At 48.4% G+C, this 26545-nt stretch overlaps 2 protein-coding genes across 7 annotated transcripts in view; one reads left to right on the top strand and one right to left on the bottom strand.

The window, feature by feature from the left end:
* Nucleotides 1-17050, top strand: part of Il5ra (interleukin 5 receptor subunit alpha) — a 28428-nt gene extending 11378 nt beyond the window's left edge. For all 3 annotated transcript variants that reach the window (XM_015495121.2, XM_048787031.1, XM_048787032.1), the window contains 5 exons: nucleotides 183-328; nucleotides 2591-2729; nucleotides 12316-12412; nucleotides 13674-13758; nucleotides 15614-17050. In XM_015495121.2, coding sequence (XP_015350607.1) covers nucleotides 183-328; nucleotides 2591-2729; nucleotides 12316-12412; nucleotides 13674-13758; nucleotides 15614-15700 — 554 coding nt within the window. In that variant the 3' untranslated portion in view covers nucleotides 15701-17050. The remainder of the gene's footprint in view (nucleotides 1-182; nucleotides 329-2590; nucleotides 2730-12315; nucleotides 12413-13673; nucleotides 13759-15613) is intronic.
* A 5551-nt stretch (nucleotides 17051-22601) lies between these two features.
* The window catches only part of LOC107150034 (contactin-4), an 874282-nt gene continuing 870338 nt past the window's right edge, over nucleotides 22602-26545 (bottom strand). For all 4 annotated transcript variants that reach the window (XM_048787029.1, XM_048787028.1, XM_048787027.1 and 1 more), the window contains one exon: nucleotides 22602-24497. In XM_048787029.1, coding sequence (XP_048642986.1) covers nucleotides 24397-24497 — 101 coding nt within the window. In that variant the 3' untranslated portion in view covers nucleotides 22602-24396. The remainder of the gene's footprint in view (nucleotides 24498-26545) is intronic.

Below are 26545 nucleotides of genomic sequence, written 5' to 3'. Positions count from 1 at the left end.
TAAATAAAATGCAAAATAGGGCTGGGGAGGTGGCTCAGGGGTCGAGTGCCTCTGAGTTCAGTCCCCACAAAAAAAGAAAGATCTACTGGTAAATTTTGAATGCCTGGAGAGGTGTGGGTGGATTGGAGTTAACTGGCCCTGATCACCAACTCAATGTCACTGACCTCTCCTTCTCTAACCAGCTCGAGCGAATCCGCCAGCCAATGTCACAGCCCAGATCCAGGGAACGCGTCTCTCCATCCGTTGGGACAAACCCATTTCCGCCTTTCCACAGCACTGCTTTGATTACGAAGTGAAGATACACAACACAAAGAAGAATTATTTGCAGGTAATTCCTCAGAGGGTTCCAAAAGTCCATGACAAATATTCATTTTATAAACATTAAAAAAAATTTTTTTTCTCCATTGGCTGCTCTGGTTATAGGTCAACTACATCTGCCCAGGTGTTATGGAAATCAACCAAACCATATAAGCCTTTTGTTCTGCTTAGGGATGAAAATAATCCCAGGGGTCAGATGAAACCTCGTGGGTACTGGTGGAGGGAAAATGTGAAATGTCGTGGCTCTGGTTGAAAGCAGAACCCTCAGTGTTCCAAGACCTATAGTCATGGTCTTGGCTGTGTTAGATCCCATCTCAGCCCAAAGCTACAGGCAACCCAGGTGCCATCGATGGATGAGTACATACCCAAGATGTGGTGTGTACAAACAGTGGAAGGTGTCACTCAGCCTGGGTTTATTTACTTTTTACTTTTTATTTTTTGGGGCACTGGGGATTGAACCCAGGGTGCTTAACCACTGAGCCACATCCTAGCCCTTTTTAATATTTTATTTAGAGACAGAGTCTCACCGAGTTGCTTAGCATCTTGCTAAGTTGCTGAGGCTGGCCTTGAACTTGGGATCCTCGTGCCCCAGCCTCCTGAGCTGCTAAGATTACAGGTATCTGCCACCGCGCCTGAGTTTTACTCAGCCTTTAAAGGGAAGGAAATTGAAATAGGCTTACACGTGGATGGACTGTCAGGACATGGTGCTCAGGGAATGAGCCACTATGAGAAAGACGGAGAGCTGTGTGATTCTACTCACAGGAAGCATCCAGAGTGCTCAAGCTCTCTAAACAAACCGGTGCTATTGCTTGTGATTCAACCTGAGCTACATCCCAGCCCAGAGGGCCAGTTTTGCAAGATGAGAAGCACGGGAAGATGGACTGTATTTAAAACCGCTGATCTGTACACTTAAAAATGCAGCAGATGGTCAATTTTATATTGAATGTATCTTACGGCAGTTTTAAAAAACACATACAGGGTACAGTGGCATGTGCCAGTCATTCGGGCTACTTGAGAGGCTGAGGCAGGAGGATCGCAACTTTGAGGCCAACCTAGGCAATGCAAGTCAATCCCATCTCAGAAAAATAATAAAATAAAATAAAAATCTCCCACTTCATTAAACTGCCAACATTTCTTGAGGATAGATTACGTGTCAAGCTTTATAATTTTATCTTATCCTCACAATAACTCTTGGGTAATTACCATTCCCTTTGGAAAGGCAAGACCTGGAAAAAGACACAGTCTTGCTCACAATCAGCCAGCTGGAGCAGAACACAGGGATGGCAGGCTTCGAACCCGTGTCTCACTGATAAGAGAAAAAGTAAATGCAGAGCAATGTGATCTCATCAATATATTTTTGGGGGAGTACCAGGGATTGAACCCAGGGGCACTCAACCCCTGAGCCCCATCCCCAGCCCTATTCTGTATTTTATTTAGAGACAGGGTCTCACTGAGTTGCTTAGCACCTCACCTTTGCTGAGCCTGTTTTGCCTGCAAATTTTTTTGGTAAATGGTGAGAGGCTTTGCAGGCCATTCATTTTTCTATCAAAATTACTCAGAATTAAAGCGGCCACAGCGTCAACAGATGGGTAAGACTGCTTCCCATACGGCTTTATCTGTGGGCACGAAGATTTCCATTTCACGTGGTTTTCATGTATCATGAAACAAGACTCTTCTTTGGAGATTTTCCAGCCACTGAAAAATACCTAAGCCACTGGGTGAGGTGGCGCACACCTGTAAGCCCAGGGGTTTGGGAGCCCGAAGCTAGAGAATAGAAAGTTCAAGTCCAGTCTCTGCAAATTACCAAGACCCTAAAGCAACGTAGGGAGACCCTGTCTCAACATTAACAATTTTGAAAAATGCTGGGATATGGCGGGGGTTGTCTATCACCTCTGGGTTCAACCTACTGTACTAAACCCCTTCTCCACAAAAACCCCCAAAACGTAGCAGGTCATAGTTTGTAGGTCATTCAAAATCAGGTGGCAGATGAGTTTGCAGATACCAGGACGCCCTTGTGACATTGTTTGGGATTTAGGAAGCAGAGGGAGAAGGCCAGGGAGCCTCTTCACACTGGTAGAGGCTACTCTGGTCTTTGCATCTGAAACATCAATTGGGCCCCTACGGGAGCTCCTGGCCTTAGCATGGATGGCCAGATGTCTTTGAGTGACTTCCTGAACACCGGGTCACTTTATTTCTACAGGACCCCCTCAAGCTGGTCATCGACATACCTTACGGGTTTTGAGATACTTACAAGACTTTTCCCCCCATTTAGATGGAAAGGATCACGACCAACGCATTCGTCTCCGCCATTGACCATCTCTCCAAGTACTCCATTCAAGTGAGGGCGGCCGTGAGCCCCGCCTGCAGGACAGCCGGGCTCTGGAGTGAGTGGACTCCACCTATCTATGTGGGTGAGTCTCCGAGAACTTGGGGGGGGGTCTTGGAACGGTTTTGCGTCTCTGCTGGGTCACATCTCCTATGACTCCACCGCTAGTTCCATCAGAGGTGGCTTCTCCAGGAAGCCAACCAAGCCTGGGTGTCCACCCGGTCCCCAAAGCAAGCCCTTCTCGTGAGTCCTACCTGTTGTCTTGCTTGGAAGCCTCTGTTCTTCCTTCTCTCCAAAGGTTTGAACTTTTTCAGCTAAGTGAAGATCTACAAGCTGTTCAAAGAAAAAAGAGCTCAACTGCCTTTTACGTAGCTTACCCCAAGTTCAGTGTCCTGCAAAAAAAACTTAGTACCATATGATGGTCAGACTATCAGGGATGCCACTGCACCTATCTTATTCAGATTCCGAGGGCTTTATGTGCATTCATTCATGGGTTCCGTTCTGCGCAATTTCAGCACATATTGAGCTGCAAGTGTCAATATGTATCTTTACAGAGATCCAAAGTGTATCTTTAGTCAAGATACAGGACAGCGCATTACTAGGATTCCTGATGCTGTGCCCCCATCCCCATTTTTCTTTGGTACTGAAGATGAAACCCAGGGGTGCTTAATCACTGAGACACATCCCCAGACCGTGTTTTCCCCCCAGCACTTTTTTTAATATTTTATCCGGGTGCAGAGTTTCACCAAGTTGCTAAGTGCATCATTAAGTTGCTGAGGCTGGCCTCCAACTTTCCATCCTCCTGCCTCAGCCTCCAGACTCACTGTGATTCAGGTGCATGCCCCTGGGAGAGGCTCCTGTTGCTGATTTTATCACCGCACCCAATCTCTCTGTCTCCCTCCACCTTTCCCAGCAACCACTCATCTGCTCTCCAGCTCTGTGATGTTCCCATACCTAATTCTGAATTTATACTTCAGTTCTTTTTCTTCAAAAATGACTCTGAAATTGAGTGATCTTCAGAAAAATCTAGATCCCTCCCTGAGCCTTCTCTCTCATGGACAGAAGATCTGAATTTCTGGGTATTTCTTGAGCACCTGTGTTGTTCTGCGGTGGTTTTGGTTTTATGGTCAAATTGGCTAGTTTGTTTGGCAAGTAAAATGTCCACCTTACCTGTTAGTGGGGTCTCTGAAAGGTCACGGGCATTAGATGGTGGCTGTGCACGAAGGGCACATTTTCCCAGACCCTCCCTGGGAACACAGGCACTTCCCGAGAGAGACAGGCCAGTTAAAGAAGCAGCTATTAGGTCTCGCGTGCCTGTCAGAACCACGCAGCCTGGAGAGGCAGATGAACCTGGTCGAGGGTCTACGGGAGCAGAGAGGATAGAAAGAACCCAGGAGTCCCCCACTGAACGCCGGGGTTGAACACCCAGCCTCCGCACACACAGGGGCCTCGTATCCTTGGACACACTCATCTCTCTGTGGGACAGCAGGAAGCAACTCCAACCTGTCTGTCTCCCAGGGTTTTGTGAAACACGGCAACCAGAGCAGGTCACAGGTATGGGAGGTTATACACCGTGCCAAATGACTCTCTTGCATTATCTCAATTAAATCCCTGCACCGACCTATTTTGCAAGAAAGTCTAGGTCACTTGCAAGTGGCAGGAAGAAATGGGGCTCAGCCCTAGGCTGAGGCCAGCACCCCATCTCTTAGCCCCCTGGTATGGGGTGTCAATATCCTGCAAGGCGCCAGGTGCTCTAGAAATGAAAGACCCGTGTAAGAGATCTTGGTTACCCCTCCACCCTGACCCCCCAAAATCTGCTCTGTATTTCATTGACTTCAACTACAGAGTGGATCTTGAGGCAGTGACCCATTAGACCCTGAGAATGTGAGTCAGACCTGAGGCCTATCAGGTAGACTTCCACGGAAGACCAGGGAAGAGGAACATTGTTTGGAGTCAGAGGGGCCTGGAACCCCTAAAAATTGTGCAGTGCGCAACACACATGGCCTTATGTGGTGGCCCTGACATCACTAGAGGGCTTGGAGAGCAAGCAGGAGCCTTCCAGAGGAGAGGGAACTGAAAGCAGGGTAAGAGGAACTGAGAACACACCGCATCACCTGCTGCAGGGTTCTGCTGAGCCTGAGCCCCCCTCTCCGTGCCCCCAGGTTGACCTACCTACGCTGACCCCAGCACACAAGGGACTTCCCTCCACCCTGCTTCGGGTACACAGATAAAAAAAACTCACTCTGGGCCCAGAAAGAGAAACACACAGAAGAACCATGTCTCGGCAACGCTTTTGAACAAGATGATTCATTTTGTCAGATGCCTGGGGTGGGGGGCTTCATTTTCATTCCTCAAATTCACAAGGTTTCCATTTTTAAAGTGTTTTCTGTGACTTCCCAGGGCACCAAGCTCGGTGGCCCCGTTGATATTTCTAAGCACCTTCCTAACACCACCACGTAGGCTGTTGCAGACAGACAGACAGATGTGAGCTCCTTCCCCAGCCCTCTTAGATTTTGTTTTGAATGCTGCCCAAGGAACTTGAAAGCACCATGCTAGAGACCAAGGTCAAGGGGCTGGCTTTGGGAAGGGGTGCCATGTGAAGGTGTCGCCCCAGTTGACGAGAGCGTGGGCCATCTACGTGTTAGCCGGACCTCTGCCCATGTCCAGCTCTCCCACCCAAGTTAGAAGGGACCAAAGATAATACAGAGAAGCAGGTACTCAGAGGCTGCCTAGGTACAGTGTTCAGGAGGATTCTGAGGATGAACGTAGATCAGAGGGCATGGAGATCGTCAGAGAGGACCGAGTGGGGACTCAGCCCGTCCAGCCTGACCCCTCTTGGCCTGTGTCCTCAGCTGTGAGTCAGAGTCCCTTCCCCCGTCACCAATCCTGTTTCTCCGCCCCCCACATCACTCCTCCTTGAAACTGCTGAGCGGCGAAGGGGATCCGGACGGAGGGTGCATTTTAAGCTGGTTTTGAACTCGTCCCTCACTGGCCACTTTAGGGCCCCTCTTGCCATTACGTCCTAGGCGACAGCGGGCTAGTGCAGATCTCAGCTCATTACGGGTCCCCGCCCCCTGCACCCCACCCCCAGGTGTCCCTCTTGGATGGGTGGCATTTCACCCATTTCACCGACAGCCGCCCCTTTCATGAAGACGAGGCCGTCTCAGCCCCAGGGGCGTTTTCACGTTGTCCTGGGGGTCACCTGCTTTCACTTTTCCAGCAGTGTCTTGTCACTGTGTCGATTCAGAGGTCCCCGGGTCTTACGGAAGGTGTTGAGTTTGCAGAATTTGGGGGGAAAGGCCAGGTGGAGGCCAAGAGGGGCCCTCCTGCCCCGGGTCCCTTCGGCTTCCCCTCTCCTGTTGGCACCACAGTGTGACAACTGCAGAGGCGAGGGCTGGTGCAGATCAGCAGGGGTGGGGGGGGGGACGAGGACGGCAGCTCCAGGACCTGGGTGCCAGGCACAGTAAAGCCGAGGAGATGTATTTCATGGCCTCACGGGGGACTCTGGGTTTTACACGTCGGGGATGTCGGCTGGGCTGGGTCTGGTGAGGACATTTCCTTTCCCCAGGCTCCTGCAATTTCCAGGCTGGGTAGACCCCCGCCTGGTGGCCCCACCATTTGTTTGCTACAATGGGGGGGGGGCTACCTGTGATTTTTTTATTTTTTATTTTTTGGTACTAAGGACGGAACCCAGGGGGTGCTTAACCACGGAGCCCCCTCCCCAGCCCTTCATGATATTTTATTTAGAGACAGGGTCTTGCTGAGTTGCTTGGGGCCTCACTAAGTTGCTGAGGCTGGCTTTGAACCCTGGATCCTCCCAGCTCTTGATCTGCTCAGCCTCCGTCCTGCCAAGCAGCAGGGCCAAGTTCCTGGACTTCTTCCGGCTCCTCTGACCCACCTGCTCTTCTCCAGTTCTCTTCCACGTTCATTTGAATGCAGATCCCTGCAGGATAAGGCCATCCTCGCCTCCTGCCCGCTGTGCATTTTTGTTGAGGATTCTGACAACACTCCGATTTGGGTCACGCTTCGAGGATTGTCAGACGTCACCTTGAGGCCTGAGTGCTGACTCCACGTCATCCCCATTAGGAAGATCCTGAATGGGCATCGAGCACCTACTCCGTGGGCACCGTGCCAAGCCCTTTGCACACATCCACCCCCCATCTCCATTTTGCAAAGTGGGAGATAGACTGACACCCTGCTCGGCCACCTCCAAAGCAAAAGGTGGAACCCGGATGGAGCCCCTGCACCTTGCTGTCACTTTGGTTTGATGACCGCACCCCTGCTGCAGGTTCGGGACCTGCACAAGGTGTGCAGCCCTCGCTGCTGGGAGGCCTTTGACTGCAGAGAAAGAAGCCGCCCTAAGCACAGCCTTCCTGGGGGGTAGCTCAGACACACAGGGCCTCTCCAGCCCTTTGTAAAGGCCCCAGCCTCCAGTCCCCATGGCCTCTCCAGATTTCCCTTCACCTGAGCCATTTCTCCAGGTGAACGGGACTGCGTGCCTTTTGGGGGTGGTGACCTCCACCCTCTGCTCTCTCATGCTGTCTTTTTGGGGGGCTCCGGCTGGGGCCCGTGCTGCACTGGAGAGCCCAGGCACCTGGAGGTCAGCTTGTGCCTTTGACCTGCACTGGGATCCCGGGATCTCCTGAGAGCCACCACAGCTTGGCCCTTCCACCAGGGAAAGCTGGTTGAACCCGGCATCCTGGATGAGCACATTGAATTCTGTCCATGACTCAGCCCTCTTGGGGCCTTTTGAACGTCTCTAGAACCAAGTGAGCAAGAGGGACTTGCAGGGCAAGAGGGGCTGCAGCGTCCAGTCACAAGTGGCTTCACCAGGTCCTGCACCAGCCAGGAGCAGAGCTGGCACTCACTGGTCCAGCCCTGGGGACCTCCTGGCCCCTGGATGCCATCCCACCCCACATCCACCCCCAGGCCACAGAACAATAGAATTTCCACCCGTTGGGTCATCTGCAAAGTTGAGATGTCAAAAATACAGGAGATCCAGGTCCCCAGAAACCAGACAGCTGGGTTCCCCAAATGCTCCAAGTTGGGTTCCCCAAATGCTCTAAGTTGGCCACGTGTGCAGAGTGTCCAGGAACCAAGTGGTCAATCCCGAGGGCTGCTGCCCCTCAGGACAGGCTGTGCGACTCCCTGTTTCTGGAACGCATCTTGACATCAACACAAGGCATTGCCCGGCGACTTTTTAAAAGGAAGCATCTGTGGCTGCGATTTCAGCGGTGGGCAGGGTATCGTCCTCCCATTAGAGAAAAGATTCAAGTTACCTGGAAATTGTGAACAGTCCCGGGACTGAACCCAGGAACGTGTGCATGAAATATTTCTTAAAAAAAAAAAAATCTACAAGGCCAAAGACTCCAAAATTCAAAGTAAGGATGTGAGATTTAGGATAAAGAGAAATAATGAATCCTCAAGGAAACACCCACAAGCCACTGAGATGAAGAAAACTTAGCTGCCTGTCAATCTTGGCCTGGGCCCTTGTAAATGGAGGTAAATAGGCAAATGCAGGGAAAATGGGTGTGATGTTGTGCAGGTCCATCCTGAACCCACCTCCTGTCCTGCCCCTGATAGAGCCCTTTGATAAATACGGGGTGCCCAGCCCAAACCAGGGCCGCTCGTTCTCGAGACAGTGCGCATTCTCCCTTCCATGTGCATTAACCTTCCTAAATGAACCTGTCTGTGCCTTCGTGTGGCTTGCACAGAAATTCTCTCCTGTCACTTACGTCAAGAACCCTGCTGGTATTGAGTTGAGCTCCCCATCTCCTCTGGGAACTCCCTGGACCCTTCTCTGCAGACATCTGTTCTCTTGTGACATGTTCGAAGGGCTCTCCCAACTCTTAGGCTGCAGAAATCCTTAATCCTCATGACCAGCATAGCTAGACCATTGGTGGGGCCTGCTCTCCTTATTCTCCCTCAGCAACACCATAAGACGTGCCCGGTTCATTTATTTATAGTTATGTAGTTATAACTCACTTATTTATAGCCCCTGGCTCTCAATTCTTTGTGCATTAGGAAATAACTGGATAGCAGGTGATTGACAAGTAAGATGGTGAGTGCTCTTCCCTGCACTGACTGTACCTGCCAACATATTTGGTCTTTGCAAGGAAGCTGACCTGGTTGTGTTCTTGGTTGTGTCCTTTCTCGGCTGCATGTGAGTAGACCCTGCCGGAGTCAGGCCAGTGGCCATGACCCCCTTGCCAAACTCCCCCTAAGCACTCCAGCATGGTACCTTACGTGCACGGATAGCATTGTTCTTTTTTTGATGGAATGAAATGAAATCAGGGGCCTTGATCTCTTTGCTAATACGGGGAGAATCTTTGCTTACCAAAGGGAGAGCTGAACTCAATAACCAGAGAGTAGTTTAACTGAAAAGATCTTTGTAATCATGGTCACAAAACAACGGTGCTATTATCAGGACTTGACATATCAGGCTAGTGGGTGTTACACAATGTGAGCCGCGAACATGGCCGTGTGTGTGTGTGTGTGTGTGTGTGTGTGTGAGCCTGATAATATTTACAACACTGCTTCTTCTTTCTATGGGACCCCAACTTTCTCTGTCCGCTGAACCTAGTTATAAACAGGTACCTTTCTTCTTGATTGACAGACTTGGTACAGAACTCGCATCCGTGTCGACAAGTGTAGCATCTCTGGATAGACTCATTAGGGTACTTGCATAATGAGAAGGAGAGGGGAATGGTTTATTTTTAGGGGACAAGGTGGAAGCCGAATTCCTTTTTCAGACAAGAAGAGTGGAACATGGAGTGAGCCAGTATTGGAGGTGATGCTATAAATTCACCCCAGTTGCTCTTTAGCTATGAGCAAGTGTGGTCAAGGTCAGGTTCACCGGGGCGCTTCATCTGCAGAAATGAATCCTACCACTGATGAGCATGGGTGAGATTTGGAAAAATGAAAGGTCGTGCCTCTCGGCGGGTGTTCTCCCTAATTTTAAAAACCAAGGCTAATGCACATAGAACATTTCAAAATAAAAGCTTTTTTTTTTTCCCCAACAGAATCGTTATCTTTTTTAATTTGTTCTAAGTAGTTATACATGACAGCAGAATGCATTTTGACACATTGTATACAAATGGAGCATAACTTCTCATTCCTCTGGCTGTACATGGTGCAGAGTTATACCAGTCGTGTGGTCATGTGTATGTAGGATAATAATGTCTGTCTTATCCCACCACCCTTCCCACCCCCACAGCCCCACCCCTCCCCCTGATCCCCCTTACACAATCCCAATCTTCCTTTATTCTTTCCCTACCCCTATATATATATTTTTTTTTTTTGGATGCAAATTTGGGTTTGGCTGTTCCCAGCTTTGCAAAAACACCCAAGNACCCCTCCCCTGACTCCCCTCTACACAATCCAATCTTCCTTTATTCTTTCCTACCCTATATATATATTTTTTTTTGGATGCAAATTTGGGTTTGGCTGTTCTCAGCTTTGCAAAAACACCCAAGTGCATTTCATCTATGGGAGGTTTTATTTTATTTATTTATTTTTTTGGGGTACCAGGGTTTGCACTCAGGGGTACTCGACCACTGAGCCACATCCCCAGCTCTATGTCATATTTTATTTAGAGACAGGGTCTCACTGAGTTGCTGAGCACCTCGCTTTTGCTGAGGCTGGCTTTGAACTCGTGATCCTCCTGCCTCAGCCTCCTGAGCCGCTGGGATGACAGGCGTGTGCCACCAAACCTGATTTATGGGCAGTTTTTGATCTAGACCTGGAACTGTGTATCCTGACAGGGTCAGGAGGAAAGGCCTGGGAGAAGACTTAAATTAAAAGATAAGATAAAAGATAATAGTTGCAAATATCCAGGGGTCATGGGATGGAGCGGAGAGGGCCAGCCGAAATTACAAAGGGGAGACGGAACATTTGGGTAGCAGAACCCACAGTTGTGTTTCAAGGAGGACTCGACCTTCGACAGACTGAAATCCAGAAAGGAGGTTAGGAAGACAGGACTTGGGAGAAAAAAATCCAAGAATCCTTTGGCTTTGGCTTAGAAGACATCACCAGGATTGTGTTGGGCAGATGAAGCAGCCCAAATCCTTTAGTCTAGAAACTAGGGCTGGGAGAGGAAGGAAGAAGGCATTTGATGCTAGGTTTGAGGAGGTGGCCCAGCCAAACCACGGCTTCTTCAAGACGGGATCTCTGTGAATATCCGAAAGCAGAAGAGCTTTGGGGAAGTACAAGAGGAACCTCAATCAGAGTCCCCAGAAACCCTCAAAGCAAGGGATGAGGTGGAGTGGAGTCACGGGCGCCCGATCTAAAGAACTTCTCCCTCTTGGTTCTTGATTTTTTTTTCTTTTTGTTTTTCTTTCTGGTTTTAAGTCATCTGGGGTTTGGGGAAGTCTTAGTCTATTTACACAGCCTGGAACTCTCTGCTTATATATGCATTTTGCATTTTATAGACCAAGTCAAGGGCAAACTGAGGATTGGAGGCTTCTTCTCCCCGGGCACTCGGAACCCCACCACACCTGGGCTCAGGTGTCCCGATATCCTGTGCTGTGATTTACCTCCTGCAGTTTTTCCCACCTGTTCTCTTCACCACTGTGTCCCAGGACCTTGGACAGTGCCCTAAACATCCGAGGAGCCTCCTAAATCCTTGTTCAATGGATACATGATGAAGGAGGGGTCGTTGCCACAGAAAGCAAGCTGCTGTGTTCAGGGATCTAACTCAGGGTTTATAGAGGCATTTTACAAGCATACACACCCCTCTGCCTGCCTTTGTTGTTTGTACTGGAAATTGAACCCAGGGCTGCTCCACGGCTGAGCTGCGCATGTGCCCAATCATTTTTCTTTTTCCCTAAGACAGAATCTTGCTAAGTCACTGAGACTGGCCTCAAACTCACAATCCTCCTTCCTCAGTCCCTTAGACACAGGTGTGCACCACCCACCACATCGACTAAGGACGTCACTTCTTTAAATACCACTTAGTGAATGGCCTTGGGTTTTTCTTGAATGCTTTCCCAGTACCTTACCACAAAAAAAAAAAAAATGATACACACACCCCAAAGCTATCATTGAAACCCCCAAGTGTCTGTCTGACCCTGGAGTGTGGATTAGGAACACATTTAGATGGAGACTAAGATGCATGCCAAACACTTACTGCACGGACCAATGGTCATTTCCGTCTACTTTCCTATCTGTGAAGTGGGAATATGGGTAAAGGAGGCTTTGGGGGGAGTCTAGATCATAAAGCACTTACAGCCGAGTCTGAGATCACTGTGTCAACTACAAATATGCTCTCTTACTCCCTCCACCAGTTCAGTTTTCAACTTTGTGAAAAATGCTTTTACATTTAGTTTGCTAATCGTGAACTAATTTTGGGCTTTTCCATCAAGAAAATCTGACTCCTCGAGTGGATGGGCTCCAGGTGCAGGTGGATTGGACTCCGTCAGGCCTTGCCAAATGAATAAATAATGCATTGCGATTAAAAGTGGCCTCACTTCTATTTCATTTCATTTCACCCTCTTGGCCACTTCAGGGCGATGACATGATCATCTCAGTCTCAGGAAGGTGAAGCCACCTGCCCAGTGTTACCCACCACTTACCACTCAAACCCCAGCCTCCTGATGCCCCAGTCCTCAACCTTTCTTTTATCTGCCCCTGATCCCTAACTCGGATCTTTCTCTTCCCCCCCCCCCCACCAGGAAGCGAGGCGCGGAAGCCCCTGATGGAATGGCTGCTCATCCTGCTCACGGTGACCGTCTGCTTCGCGGTGTTGATCTGCCCGCTGCTCTGCAGGATGTAGGTCTTCTGTCTCTGCATCCATCAGACACAGGGTGTTTGTTATCAGGTCGAATTGATAGCATTTCTTTTTGTTTCTGGGTGGCCTTTCTGAGGTCAGTGGAGACCAAATAGACAGCGAGACGCATCAGCAGGCCTGGCTCAGACGCTGGACAGAACACCTCGTGGCCCTTGGCCACTGCCCACGCTCTCAAATTCCTCAATGACCTCCTCATTTCTGTGAAGCTTTTGACCTTGGTGTTCTAGCCTTCCCATTCGGTGCTAACTGGGCTTTTTTAAAATTATTTTTTTTTATTTTATTTTTTGCTATGGGTCTTTGATAACCCACCCAGTCCCAGATTTTCAATTCTGCAGTGAAATCAACACAGGTGCAACGAAACAGAGTGGAAACCGTGCTCATATATAAATTCAAATGCTCTCACCAATCACCTATTACTTTTCTCCAAGGAATGGAGCCCTAAATACCTACCATTTCTATGCCATAAGCCTCAATGGTGGAGTGCTGCCTTCTATCACCTGGCCCCTCGGGGCTGGTGGCTCTTAGGTCCAACACAGATCCTGGAAATGCCATGCAGACCCTGCAGCTTGCAAATGGCCCCAGCTCCCTCTCCATCCCTGGCAGCACTCTGTAGGATAAAGTACCCTTCCGAGGCTCCACGACATGTTCTGTCTCAGCCCTTTCATAACTCGGAAAATGAACTTCATGTGAAACCGCTTTCCTGTCCTAAATGTTCTGTCCACATGGCGTCTCTGGGCTGGGGGGCAGGTGAATGGCAGTCACAGGAAGAGAAAAGCAAGCAAGCCATGTCCGGGCGTGAGCATCACAGGGAACAGGCTAGGCCTGAAGGACAATGTGTCAGGACCCAGCCTAGCGACACGCACCCATGTCCCCTCTCCTCTGGAAGTCTAGACCGGCAGATTTTTGATATTTTTTCATACTAGGGATTGAACCCAGGGACACTTAAGCCCCATGAGCCCCCTCCCTAGCCCTTTGGATATTTTATTTAGAGACAGGGTCTCACTGAGGTGCTGAGGGCCTCGCTTTGGCAGAGGCTGGCTTGGAACTCTTGATCCTCCTGCCTCAGCCTCCTGAGCTGCTGGGATCATAGGTGTTCAGCACCGTGCCCACCCTGGATCAGCAAAGGTTTTGAGTTAATCCATCGTCCAGTCCTGGGACTGACGAGGTCAACTCTCAGAGTAGACACGGAGGGACAAGAGAGACGCCCGTGCTCACCGGCTCCTTCCTTTATTCTGTTTTCAGATGTCACTTGTGGGCCAGGTTGTTTCCACCTGTTCCAACCCCGAAAAGTCACATCAAAGATCTCCTGGTGACCGCTCACTGTGAGGTAAGGCTGAAGGTCTCGAGAGGCATGGTGAGCGCCCGGGGTGCTGCCCCTGGGCAACCACCGCTGAGCTCTTGACTTTCTCTATGATAAGGCAGGGGTTTCCCCCAGGAGGCCAGGGGACGGTCACTGGGGTGGTCTCGTTTGGCTGATTTTGGTTGGACATGTTCACTGCTGTCTCATTAAGGTCCCACCCCATGATGAGCGCCCTGGCCTGCCCAGGCAAGCTCTGTACCGCTGAGCCACAACCTCAGCCCATAATCTTCAGATGAACACATCCTTTCCCCAGGTGAAGTATCTCGGCATCTTTGTGGTGAATCACGTTTCTATTACCCTGTTGCACTCTATCTTTGACTTCGTTGATCTCCCTGTCTGTTTTAAGAGGAAGAGAGAGAGAGAGAGAGAGAGAGAGAGAGAGAGAGAATTGTGTGGTCTGGTGCGATCAGCCCTGTGGCCTAGATTCCCAACCACAGTGCTCCTGGGGCTGGCCACAGCTGAATGACACGTGGCAGGGACCCAACCTCTATCTCCAAAGGCAAAAGCCCTCTGTCCTACTCTTGGGGCCTCTGCTACCAGAACAAGGGGACCCCCCGGTGTTATTGGCAGTGACCACCAAGAAGTGACCGGCTAGTGAGAAGGGAACCCTCTACTTTCAATTCTGCTGCTGTCAGTGTCTACAGGGGATTTGCTCCAAGGCTCACTGTGGATTGCAAAAGTCACAGATGTTCAAATCCTTTATATCAAAGGGGGCGGTATTTGCACAGAACCTGTGCGCATCCTTTCAAGCCTAATGCCTGATCTTGTGCAACTGCTAGGTAGGAAACGGTCACACTGCGCTCTTCAGGGAGAAACGACAAAGAAAGCCAAGTTCATACAGGTTCAGGACAGACGCAGGTTTTTTTTTTCTTTTTTTTTTTAATTTTCCTCAAAGATTTTTGTTCTGGAGTTGGTTGGACCCGCAGATGCAGGATTCAGGGATTCAGAGGACCGACGACGGTAGCTGGCGCAGAGCTCGGTTCAGGGTGCCCAACGACTGGGGACCTGGGGGATCTCTGCCACCCCAGAGCTCTGGTTAAGCAAGGGCTTGCTCAGACCTCAGTTAGAAACGGGAACATTCAAGAGACAGTGAAGCAAGGAGATCAGGTGACCTTACAAGGTGACAAAATCAGGGGGCACTTATTTAAGAAAAAAACAAACAGATAAACTTATGCTGAGCTTTTAATTTATTAGAGTCTGCTTTCTATCTAACCAGAGAGTTGCTCCCCGAGCGAGCTCAACTGTAAACCTTTAAATTAGGTGAGGCTGTGTGTGGGGTAAGAGGAGGAGGAGGAGAGGGCCATCCACTCTTAGAAGGTTCCAGACTTTCCAATTATCTGCATTATGTTGGAGCCCAAACTGTGCATAACAAATGTCCAAATTGAGGGGAATATTGTAACGGACAGTGGAAGAATATGAGCGATCACAAAGCCAAAGAACATATATCCATATTTAAGATACCACATTATGTTACAGAGAAAGAAATAAATTTGCAAAGCCGCCTGATGACTGGGGTATACACTGCATGCTTAGCGAGGCTGAGGTCTGGGGGTTCAATCCCCAGCACCAAAAATAAGGAAAACTGGGCAGCCCTATGTCTTAGTCACAAAAAATGTACAGAATGCTTGATGCGTATCAAAGGTGCTGGGAGAGACAGCGGTGGGTGATGGGTAGGTTTTATTTTTCTCTTCTCCCTACTTTTCTATAGTTTCTTCAACAGTCACTCTATTTTTATTTTTTAAAATCACTTGAATCATAAAGAGTTTGGAGAGATGAGGTGTTTGCTCAGACACATCTAAGGAGGGGATGTTTCCTTTTGCAGAAAGCGGGTTCCAGTGCCACAGAGACGGAAGTCATAAGTTTCGTGGAAGGGCTTGGATGTGAGGTCTTGGAAAATTCCGTGTTCTGATTCCTTGGAGCCTTCTTGGAAGGACTTGCACCACGTTCTGGCCCATGAGAACAGGGACGGCTGCTTCTTCCGCGAAGACGTGTTCAGCATTTAAGGAGCCCTCAGCAGGGCGAAAGGGGCGCACGCCTCTAATCCCAGCGGCTTGGGAGGCTGAGGCAGGAGGATCCAAGCTTGAGGCCAGCCTCCGCAACTAAGCGAGGCCCGAAGCAACTTAGCGAGACCTTGCCTCAGAAGAAAATAACAACACTGAGCTGAAAATCTCAGGAAGGACATGGGCCTAAAGTCAATCACGAATCCGGATTCAGAGAACTGTCTTTCCCATAGCAATCGGGAGCTGCCCATTTTTGAGGGCTTTTTTCTTGGACTTCTAGAATCCCTTTTGCTCAAGGAGCAGGCATGTGCATGTGAGAGAGAGAACCAAACCGACTCTCTCAAGCCCCGGCGGCCTGATCCAGGGAGCATCCTTTGAGGCAAACTGATGTGAAAACATCACCCTGCTCTTGAAGGTAGCATTAATGTTCTGGAAATATCAAGGAAATATCTCTGTCACCTTGACAAGCCTGTGTGGCCTCTAGTCACCTTATCAATGCCCCCATTCAACAGAGGCACTCACAGACGTTGAGAGAGGTCCGTAGGCAGAAAATGGCATAGTGAGGAGGTGAATGCCAAGTTCAGGTGACCCCAGGAAGAGCCCATGAGGGGAAAGATAAGACCTGCTTTAGGGAGCAGGAAGGCCGAGCCTAGGGATGTGCTGTAGTCATTTACTAAGGGTTTGCCCCCCGCCATCTGACCCAGGATCCCTGGAAGGTGTCCAGAAAACTATTTTTCATGAACACCTTAGATCAGGAGTTGTAAGCAAGCATCAGCCGGGCACCGTGGTGCACACCTGTCATCCCATTGACTTGGGAGGCTGAGGCAGGAGGATCGAGAGTTCAAGGCCAGCCTCGGCAATCAGCGGGACCTTGTCTGAAAATAAAAAGGGCCGGGGATGTGGCTCCATGGTAGAGTGCCCCTGGGTTCAATGGCCAGTACCACAATATATAAATAAATAAAGCATCGGAGTCACCTGGAGGGTCATTAAAATCCTGAAGACCGGGCCCCATCCTCAGGTCTGAAGGAGGAGGTCTGGGACAGGCTCTGACAATTTGCACTGCCCACCAGCTCCCCGGTACCCCTCGTGCCGTGGGTCTTGGGATCACACTTGGAGATTCGCTGCCCTGGGTGACTCTGTGCCTCACCCACGTTGAAAGTGGACTTCAGACCTGGGCACCCAGAAGCACCCAGGAGCCGGACAACTGAAGCCGTGGGGGCCTTCTCTGAACAGGCAGGCGCTGGGACATGAGGTCTGCAGTACCCCTGGAGGGCACTGTTAAGGTCCCGGGGCCCTCACTGAAACAGGTGAGTGTCAGACACGTGGGGTCTCCTGCATCCAGACCCCAGCTCTGGCTCCTGAGAGCTGAGGGGCTCCTCAGGGGACGCTGTGGTTTTCAGATAAGTGACGTCGTTATCTCTTGCGACCAACGATGTCGTAACCACCCTGGGTCCAGGCCCTCACAGAGGAAGTGGCTGGGGCCTAGCCGAAGGGTACGATTTAGGGGAGACGGGCAAATCAAGGCAGGAAGAACGCAGGACTCAGTTAGACCTGTGAGCACCCCGCCGTCCTCAATTTGAGGCAGTTGGTGCTGGACATAACCCTCTCCCTTCACTCTCTCTATTAAACGTTTTGTTTACTATTGTGCGTTTCACTCAAATTCTTCCTGGTGAAGTCACAAGGACCTGCCCCCCGCTGTCCCCACCCTGGCAGCCCCCCAGCCCCATAACCACCTCCCTGGGAAGCCTTCAGAAGCACAGCTGGTGGACACTGTCTCTGGATTCTCCTTCTGGGCCTCCATGCCAGCCTCAGAGCGGGTACCCACGGGAGGAGACTGCTCCCCACTAGACTGTGAGCTCTCAGCACACAGTGCACAGGAGAAATGCATCTTTTTTTAATCCTCGGTTCCCAGAACAGGGCCGGGCACGGTGGCCCACTCCTGTAAGCCCAGTAGCTCAGGAGGCTGAGGCAGGAGGATCGCAAATTCAAAGTCAGCCTCAGCCACTTGGCGAGACCCTGAGAAACTTAGCAAAGACCCTGTCCCTCAATGAAATACTTTTCCAAATGGGCTGGGGATGTGGCTCAGTGGTGAAGTGCCTCTGAATTCAATCCCCAATCCCCCTCCAAATTGCTGTATGGTATAAGAGGGGTCAGACTTCAGAAGCGGCTAACTTTGGGCGGGGGCTACACTGTTCCCAGTTTATCTTTTGAATATAGCACTTACTGTTTATTTAAAATGGACAGATTTTCTTCTTCTTCTCCCTCTCCCCAACAAGATTAGAGAGACAGGGCTCTCTTTTCCTACCCTAGTTAATTGTCCTTGGACACACTGGCTACAGGAAGGATTTATCTGCCAGATGACCTAAGAAATAAATGTCTAAAAAACCTTCAGGGTGCCCTGGGACTCCCCCCGCCCTTTTACAGCCACGGGATCAGAACCAACCCCGGGGTCTCTCTCCAAAACATCCTTTGCAAGACTCCAGCCCAGCCTCTTTCCTTGAACTTGAAATTGGATGCACATCACGGCAGGAGTGTGTGTGTAGGGGTTGTGGGGGGTGGGGTGGGGGTGCTGAAGTTCCCCATTGCTAACAGTTGAAGCCCCTGAACCTCCCTGAAATGCCGGGGGGGCGGGGGCGGGGGGGCGGCCTCAAGCTATTTACACAGCCCAGGGAAGAATGCTCTCCGGCAAAGAACGTCCTGATTAAAAATCCAAACATTTTCCGGATGAGACTTGTCTGTGTCAGGGCCATCTGTCAGTGGAATTCATAAACCCCCGGTGCTCATTTGTTCAAGAAAAAGTCGATTTCTGGAAGCGGGAACAGAGCCCTGAAAACACTCTTTGATGGGGGCCAAGGTGAAAAGCTTCGTGAGAACAGGACCTAAGGGTGGCCTAGGGATCTCTGTGACCGGGACTCTGTAGCCCTGTGCGCTTCTACTGCCCATAAACCAAGTTCCAGGAGGCCGCAGACTTCTCTAGAATTCCATATTGAACTTCCATCTTATTTTCTCTCAGTCACCCTGTGCTTTAGGTAATAGATGTGAATGTGAGTGTGATTCAGAATGAGGAGTGTTTAACAGGGATGGCAGTGAATTGTCCAAACACTGAAGAGGGCCGTTTTTCTGTTTTTCTTTCTCTTGTCTGTGCACATTATTGTCTGACCTCTGGGCTGGGACTGGTGCAGTAGCCTCTGACCTGAACTGACCTACTTCAGTCTTTTCTTTCCGTTCAGGACACATCTGCTGGTCACCCTAGCACACCTGTCCTCCGACCCGCTCAGGAGCTGCTGGTATTACAGGCTTGGGCCACCGTGCCCCGCCCTCAGCTCCCTTTTTAAACCTCCTGGTCATGTCAAAATCTGCACGTTTGCTCTGGAAACATCTTTTTTGTCTTAATTCTCTCTGTTCTAAGAGGAACCTCAGAGCCCTGGTTCTCAGAATCTCTCACACATTCCCCTCATCCAAGAAAAGGCAGAAAGAGAGTCCGGTAAGTGAAATTGAAAAGACAGCAAACCTCGTGCCTCCCCCTTGCAGCTTAAGAGCTCAGCAAGACCCCTGGATATTGGGTTAGAAATCAGTCAGCCAGGGTGCATCTTCCTCCCCCCCATAAGATGGCAGGTTTGGCAAATACATAGCGAGGAGGACCAGATCACATTTCATTTGAATTTCCGGTAAATATTGCATGCGTGACATCGTTATACTGAAAAAGTTGACATTTTAAAAAATCTGAAATCGAGTTTAACCGGGCTTCTTTTATTCATTCTGTCAATCCCAATACTTGCAGAGTATCCTGAGTTTGAAAAATCAGCTCTAAGTCACTCGGTGCAACTCTAAAGTCCCTGGGTACACTCTAAGTGCACTCTAAGTACACCAAGCAGAAAACACAATTTGCAGTCAAGGACAGAGCAGCAGCTCCGCTAGTCCACTTCAGAGTAGAAAGTCCACTTACACCTGAGCTCTGTGGGAACTCTCTGCAAGACTTCTACACCTGGGTGCTCAGTCTAGCCCCGATCACCTACCTTCCTTTCTTTTCATGTGGTACTAGTAGTTGAACCCAGGGCCTCCTGCCTGTACTGAGCTACACTCCGGACCCTTTTGTAACTTTTCTTTTGAGACAGGGTCTTGCTCAGTTGCTGAGCTGGCCTCCAACTTAAGGAGCCTCCTGTCGGAGCCTCCTGAGTAGCTGAAATCATAGGTGTGCACCACTGTGCCCAGAAACCGGCCATTTTTCAACAGTTTGTATAGGATTCCTTTCTTATGGCTATGTGGGCATGACTCTGTCTTTATTTGTTTATCAAATATAAAAACCTAGAGTCCTACCTTCCTCTGTTTCCTGTGCCATGAAATGCACTGTCTACTGAAGTTCAAGTTCAACTTCAGGGCCTCGACCCTTCTTCCATCTTGTCAATCACTAAATATTAACCTCTAGGTGTTGAAATGCACCAAAAGGTTTCAAAATCTAGTCCTGACTTCCTACCTATCTGTGTTTCTTTGGGCTTCCTCTGCTATCCGCTCTTGGCCTCTAATTCACAAATAAAAAAGAGGGACCCAAATTTGCATCTCTCATGGGTTGGAGTAAAAGACACTTGGACAACTAGGAAAATAAAAATCAAAGACGCCACTATTTGTTCGTGAAGACATATGGATCTCCTGGCGTAGTCTGAGTTATTCCTAACAGTCGGTAAGAATGGGTAGAGAGAACCCCAACTTAGAGAGATGGGGCATATCACATTTAATCGCATCGATACTTAAGTCCCTTAGACTTGCAATTTCAGATCTCTTATGTCATCGACTTTTTTTTTTTTTTTTTAAGATTTCTTCTCTGTTATTTGTATTATTGTGTGACATGTCCATGGTTTGACTAAGCCAGCATTCTTTGAGCACATTTCAGCAAGGAAGAGCTGGTGTAACTGGGGAAAGGTTTGTAGGGATTCAACTTATCTCCTGCCAACCCAAATTTGGACAGTAACGATAACTCACTCATTCTGTCTGGTTAAATGCTTATGGCAACGGCCCCTTCCCAGGCTGGGAGAATTCAGGGCTGACCCGAGGAACCAAGGGCGTCCTCCCCATCTTCTGGTCTGTACCCGGGCGTGCAGGCTCTGTCAGAGCAAGATGCATTGAGAGAACCCAGCCATCTGTCAGAACAGAATGTCCTTCTACAGAGTTGAGTCACAGGTGGATTACATACAGAGGAGAGGATAAGGGTGAGAGTCTCAAAACGTTAAATAAGCAAAGCAGAATTTCCCCAGTGTTCTTCATTCAGGGAAAAGAAAAACCAACAACAAACCTCAGCGGGTGACACATTCTATCTGAGAGTATTACTCGGGGCCATGCCTGAGACCTCCCCTTGAAAGTCAGTTGTTCAGAACCATCTATTTCCCCAACTTCTGCAAACATCATTTCCAATTTTCCTTAACCAAAACTACTTTTCTTGATATGTGCAGGCTCAGTGTGACCAAGGTGCTCGGGCTACGTGAGCACCAACTGGGTCAGACACTTCCTGGAGAACGTGGGTATTGTGCAGAGGGGAATGTGCAAACCAGAAACAAAGATGGTCCCACAGTCTGGCTGCTCAGACTCCAAGGCTCTGTCCGAGGCTCGATCCTTGAGTGTTTCCTAGCCTCCTGGGATCTGAGAATGATAGGTCAGCAGCCAACAGATCAGACGAGTTGGGGGGCAGGTACCTGTGGGGAGCTTTTCCTTCAGCCCCATCAGACCCACCTGATCCAGAGGCCGAAGCTAGAGGTGGAGGGAGCTCATCAAAGCCTAGACAGTGAGAAGCCAGGCCTTCCGACACCACGCAGCAGCACGTCACCAGGGTCACCATGACACTCTCTTCCGTGGCCGGTCTGCTGTGGCCCACGGGCAGGCAAGCGATGCGAAGTGCTACTTCAAAGACCCCTTGGATCCATTCATCCCTGAGTACTTTACTGCAAGGCACGGTGCTAGGCACGAGTGGAGAGCACACGGAGGAGAAGACCGACCTCCCTGCCCTCGGCGAGCTTACAGTCTAGTCGGGAAGACGAGGCGCACAGACCAGGAAAAGACGGGGACAATACAGGCGTTGACGTTGCCATCCAAGATAACAGTACAAGAGTTTTCCCAAAGCAGATTCCTGACGGAGGGGAGGGCTGCAGCAAATTCAAAGGAAGGGCATCACGAGGGACAGGCGTGTGGGAGAGCTTCACAGAGGAGCTGGGCGGGGCCTCCCCAGGATGGTGGAGCTTTGGGTGGGAGAGAGGATGGGAAGGGGCAGCCGTGGGACCCAAAGGCACAGAGGTGAGACCAAAAGGAAGAATAGGGAGGGCTCAGAGTGAATGGATCTGGAGTTGAATTGGTTTAGATGAGGAAGAGAGTTCTGGGCTCAAGTTTAGACTTTATCCTTTTGGCCAAGGGGTTGGGAGGCAGCAGGACATTTTTGGGGGGGATTTTTTTTGGTACCAGGGATTGACCTCCAGGGCTACTTGACCACTGAGCCACCTCCCCAGCCCTATTTTGTATTTTATTTAGAGACAGGGTCTCGCTGAGTTGCTTAGCGCCTCACTTTTGCTGAGGCTGGCTTTGAACCTGCGATCCTCCTGCCTCAGCCTCCCCAGCTGCTGGGATTATAGGCGTGAGCCACCGTACCCGGCTCTTTGTGGATTTGAACCGTCTCTGGTTCCAAAGAGGATGTGAAACGGTGTCTCTGGGGTTGTTGATTCCGAAGGGTTGTCCAGCTTTGGGTCATGGCCAGAGACTTTTGAGTCCTTCTATGATCCCAAAGGTGAGCTAACACATTCCCTGACAGGAAAAAGGCTCCCAGAAGACAAGTATCTTTACAAATGACAGAATATTTATTAACAATACCTTTTAAAAAAAGATTACATATGCTAGGTCACTGGTAAATATCATTTACACTGGGGGAGGGTGGATGGGAACTACCCGGGTTGTCATTTTTTTTATTCATTTTATTATTTTGCTGATTTTTTTTTTGAGTGTGATTTTAAATTTTATTTTATTGGAACATAGAAGTAACCATATCCAACTAAGAAAGGAACACAGCTTGAAATACTGACAATATATATATCTAATTTTTTCCCCCGGTTACCTGATTTTGACACCGGTCGAATCCTGATCACGTCTTTATTGGCGAATGTAACTAGAAGGTTGAAAAAGTTTAACTTGTATTATTGGTAAGCAAAACCCGACCCACAACAGGCAAATTTTGAGATCTCTGAGAAAGAAGAAAAGGCGACAGATGTTTACAAGTCAAAGTTTTTATAGAAAATTGCATTGCCTTTTATATTAGGGTTCCACGAACGCCCGTTTACAAAAACCTCCCCCGTAACAAATAGCTCTTTTCATAAGAATATGACTTTGTGGATATTGTCATTTTTCCAACGTGTGATTTTGGAGAACTTACAAGGTAAAAGCTCATAAAGCAACAAGGCTAGAGATTGCAAAGCAGGAGATTCATCAAGATACCAGACAATTGTACTAAAGATCTTTTATAGAGTCATAGGAAAAAAAAAAAATTCTCGGCAGCAACTGTTTTGCTGGAACAGGAGAAATCTTCCAAACTGCATGTATGACTATGATTCAAAAGAAGGGCGCTAGTATTACAGAGAGACACGTATTCTCTATAAGAAACCGTGCCAAGAGAGGATGAATCCATTGATGGAGAATGACTTCTTTTAAAATTCACATTCCAAACAGATACATGGAAAGAGAGTAAAATTATCATTTTTTTTAAATCCTTTGAAAAGACTTGGGTGACTATAGTAACTTTGGATCTAGGTTACTACAGGGCAGGTAACTTCAAATTTAACGTCTAAGGTAATGCTACTACGAAGACGACGATGCTAACTTAGTCGAGGGAACAGAAAGTCTTTCCATCCGATGACGAATTCATATTATGAGAGTATGAGGATATTGTACAAGGTACCTCTTGGACAGAAAGTTTAGCTTTTGAGACCTGCAACCGTTGCTAAAACCATCTCAAGTTGTATTGAACAACAGAATTCACCCTGAAGGCAGGAAATCATATTATACATGTCAAAAGGATTGGATTCAATGCATTAACCATTCAGAGAGTAATTTATATACAGCAGCCTTGAGTTAGAGACCCAAGCTCTTCTGCCATCAGAGCCTTGTCAAACTCTACAAATCATTTGCAATGTATTTACCAAGATGGGCTTCCAACTCTTTCAAGGAAGTATTTTCAAATCATCATTGTATACGGTTGTGTTGCCCGTAACATTTTTTTTTTATATATCAGAGGAAAAAAAAATTAATATCTACATTATATGTTAACTTTAAAAAATTCTATAAAACACTAAATATATAATAAAAAATATGCATATAAGGACATATGTAAACTGCTTTGGTAACATCATATTACAGATGTCTTCAGTGCATTGCAGAGTTTCCAAAGAAACCTCAGGACAAAGCTAGATTTGCTTTGAGGAAGTACTGTAGAATACCATTCCTAAAGAAGCAAAAAACATTTTTTTTTCCAGTAATAAGATGTACTCGAACAACAATATTACTTAGTACTGGGTGTCTTCAAAACAACTAGCTAAATGTTGCTTAGAGTATAAACAGCAAGTCCTTTAGAGACCGTTCGTCATAAACTAGACCTGGCTGTGAGGGAGATCATGAGGGTACTGATGGCCGATAAGGTGCACGCGTTGGAAGTGGAAGCCCCCGAGCCTCTGGCATAGAAATCTGCAAAGACAGAAGGAGTCCACTCAGCAGGAATCCACCCAGTAGGTAGTCGCACACCCCGACCCTGCTCCAGAAAAATCTTCATTAAGGTTTTCCAGAAATGCACATCCTAACTGCTCTTAGGACCATCAGCAAGAGAAACTCTACAAAAGGGTTCAAGGTGGTGGATTGAGACCTGCAACCATTACAGAGAACGCTTTTCCCTCTGCACGTGGCTGCAACCAAGCCAGTCGGCTCCCTGCTGTCTTTGGAGTCTAATCTCATCTGTTCCCACTATAAATCAAGGGGGGCTGGAGGAGACTCAGGGCTTCACACAGTGGCTGGGTCCCCCCTCTTGGTCCCCCCTGCCCCCCCCCGCGAAAAATCTGATCTCCCAGTGCCTCTGGAGCTACCTGGCTAGGAACCTGGGAGCAGGTGACAGGAAATCCCTGCCACTCTGTTTGGCCTTTTGTAAAATGAGGCTATGGATGTGGAATGTGGGAAGAAATTTCTCCCCCTCCCCGTTCCCTCCCCTCTTCTTTTTTCCTCCTCCTTTTTGGTACCAGGGGTTGAACCCAGGGGCCCTTAACTACTGAGCCACATCCCCAGCCAACCCCCTTTTTATTTTTTTATTTAGAGACAGGGTCTTGCTAAGGCTGGCTTTGAACTTGCGACTTTGATCTTTCCCTTGACCAACATGACATTTAAATCTTATATAAGCTTCTCAGGGACCAGGTATTGTTGTGACTCCATTGGATGGATGAGGAGCCCAGGACCCAAAGAGGTGAGATACCACGTCTAAGATTGCGTTGTCAGGGGACAGCTGAATTGGCAATCAAAGCCACGTCCGTCTAAATACGCGCCCACTTTTCTCCAAACAAAACAATCTCAATCTTTACAAAACTCTTCTGAGGGGTCTTACGTTTTTTGTAAGAATTTTCAAAGACTCATTCGAAGTTTTTTCAAAGTGGCCAATCTTTTTTGACCTACGTAAGGAAAAAAAATCCCTCGAGGAAAGGGATCCTCTGCTGGGTCACATCCTTACCATGTCATCTAACCACACCCATGTCATCATCTAACACACGTTTTGGTAAAGAATGAAAAAAAAACCCAGGAATCATCAGGCAGCCTAAAATTGAAAAAAAAAAAAAATTGCAATGCTAAGAAAAGCATGTGGTCAGATTTTAACAAAGAGAGAGAAGCAAAACCCGGATCTTGTGTTCTCATGATCTGGAGGTTTCGTCCACTTCTCACCATACATCTAGCTACCTTTCAACCAAAAGTTAGGGATCTTCTTTGGTGAATCTACAATACAATCCCCCTAGGTTTATCTATTTTCTATTTTATTTTATTTTTTTAATTTTGCAGTACTAGGGATTGAAGCCCCAGCCTCCGGCATGCACTACCATTAAGCTACATCCCCAGACCATACCCCTGAAAAATAATGCTGTCAATAAACTCCATTAGGAACCACACCTATGTCCTGGAGGTGGCTCTTGGGGAGCCTCCGCTTGACATCAAAGTACTTTAATATTAACAAACTAATACTAAATACGAAATCCAACCCGAACAAGACTCAACCCAGAGAGAGAGCAAAATGGCCCGAGGTATCAGGTACCCAGATTTTGTAAGCGCAATTAAAATGACTTCATGGATTCATGACTGCTATTTGGTACCCATAAAACATAGCAGGTCCTTCATTCATCTGAGAAACCTATGGGCACTTAGCAGAAGGATACTCAGGGCTAAAATTCAGGACTCAGTGGTGAGGATTTTTATTATGATTTAAAATATCACCTCTCCACTGACGGCTTGAAATTTTACAGCCTGCGCTGATCCCCTAATCTCCAGACTGCTAAACCCAAAGGCTAGTGCCCATCTCCCCTCAGACGTCTAACAGCAATCTTTCTTTTGTATTGTGGCAAAATACACAAAACAGAAAAGTGACCATTTTAACTAGTTTAAAGGGTACGGAGCCTTATCATCCATTTAGACACTCTTCGGCCAGCATTGCTATCTATTTCTAGACATTTTTTCATCATCCCCCAAATGAAAACCCAATATTCACT

The sequence above is a fragment of the Marmota marmota genome, unplaced genomic scaffold (assembly GCF_001458135.2).
Source record: "Marmota marmota marmota unplaced genomic scaffold, marMar, whole genome shotgun sequence".
Lineage (NCBI taxonomy): Eukaryota > Metazoa > Chordata > Mammalia > Rodentia > Sciuridae > Marmota > Marmota marmota.
The sequence above is the reverse complement of the archived record's forward strand: the minus strand, read 5'-3'. Positions and strand labels throughout refer to the sequence as shown.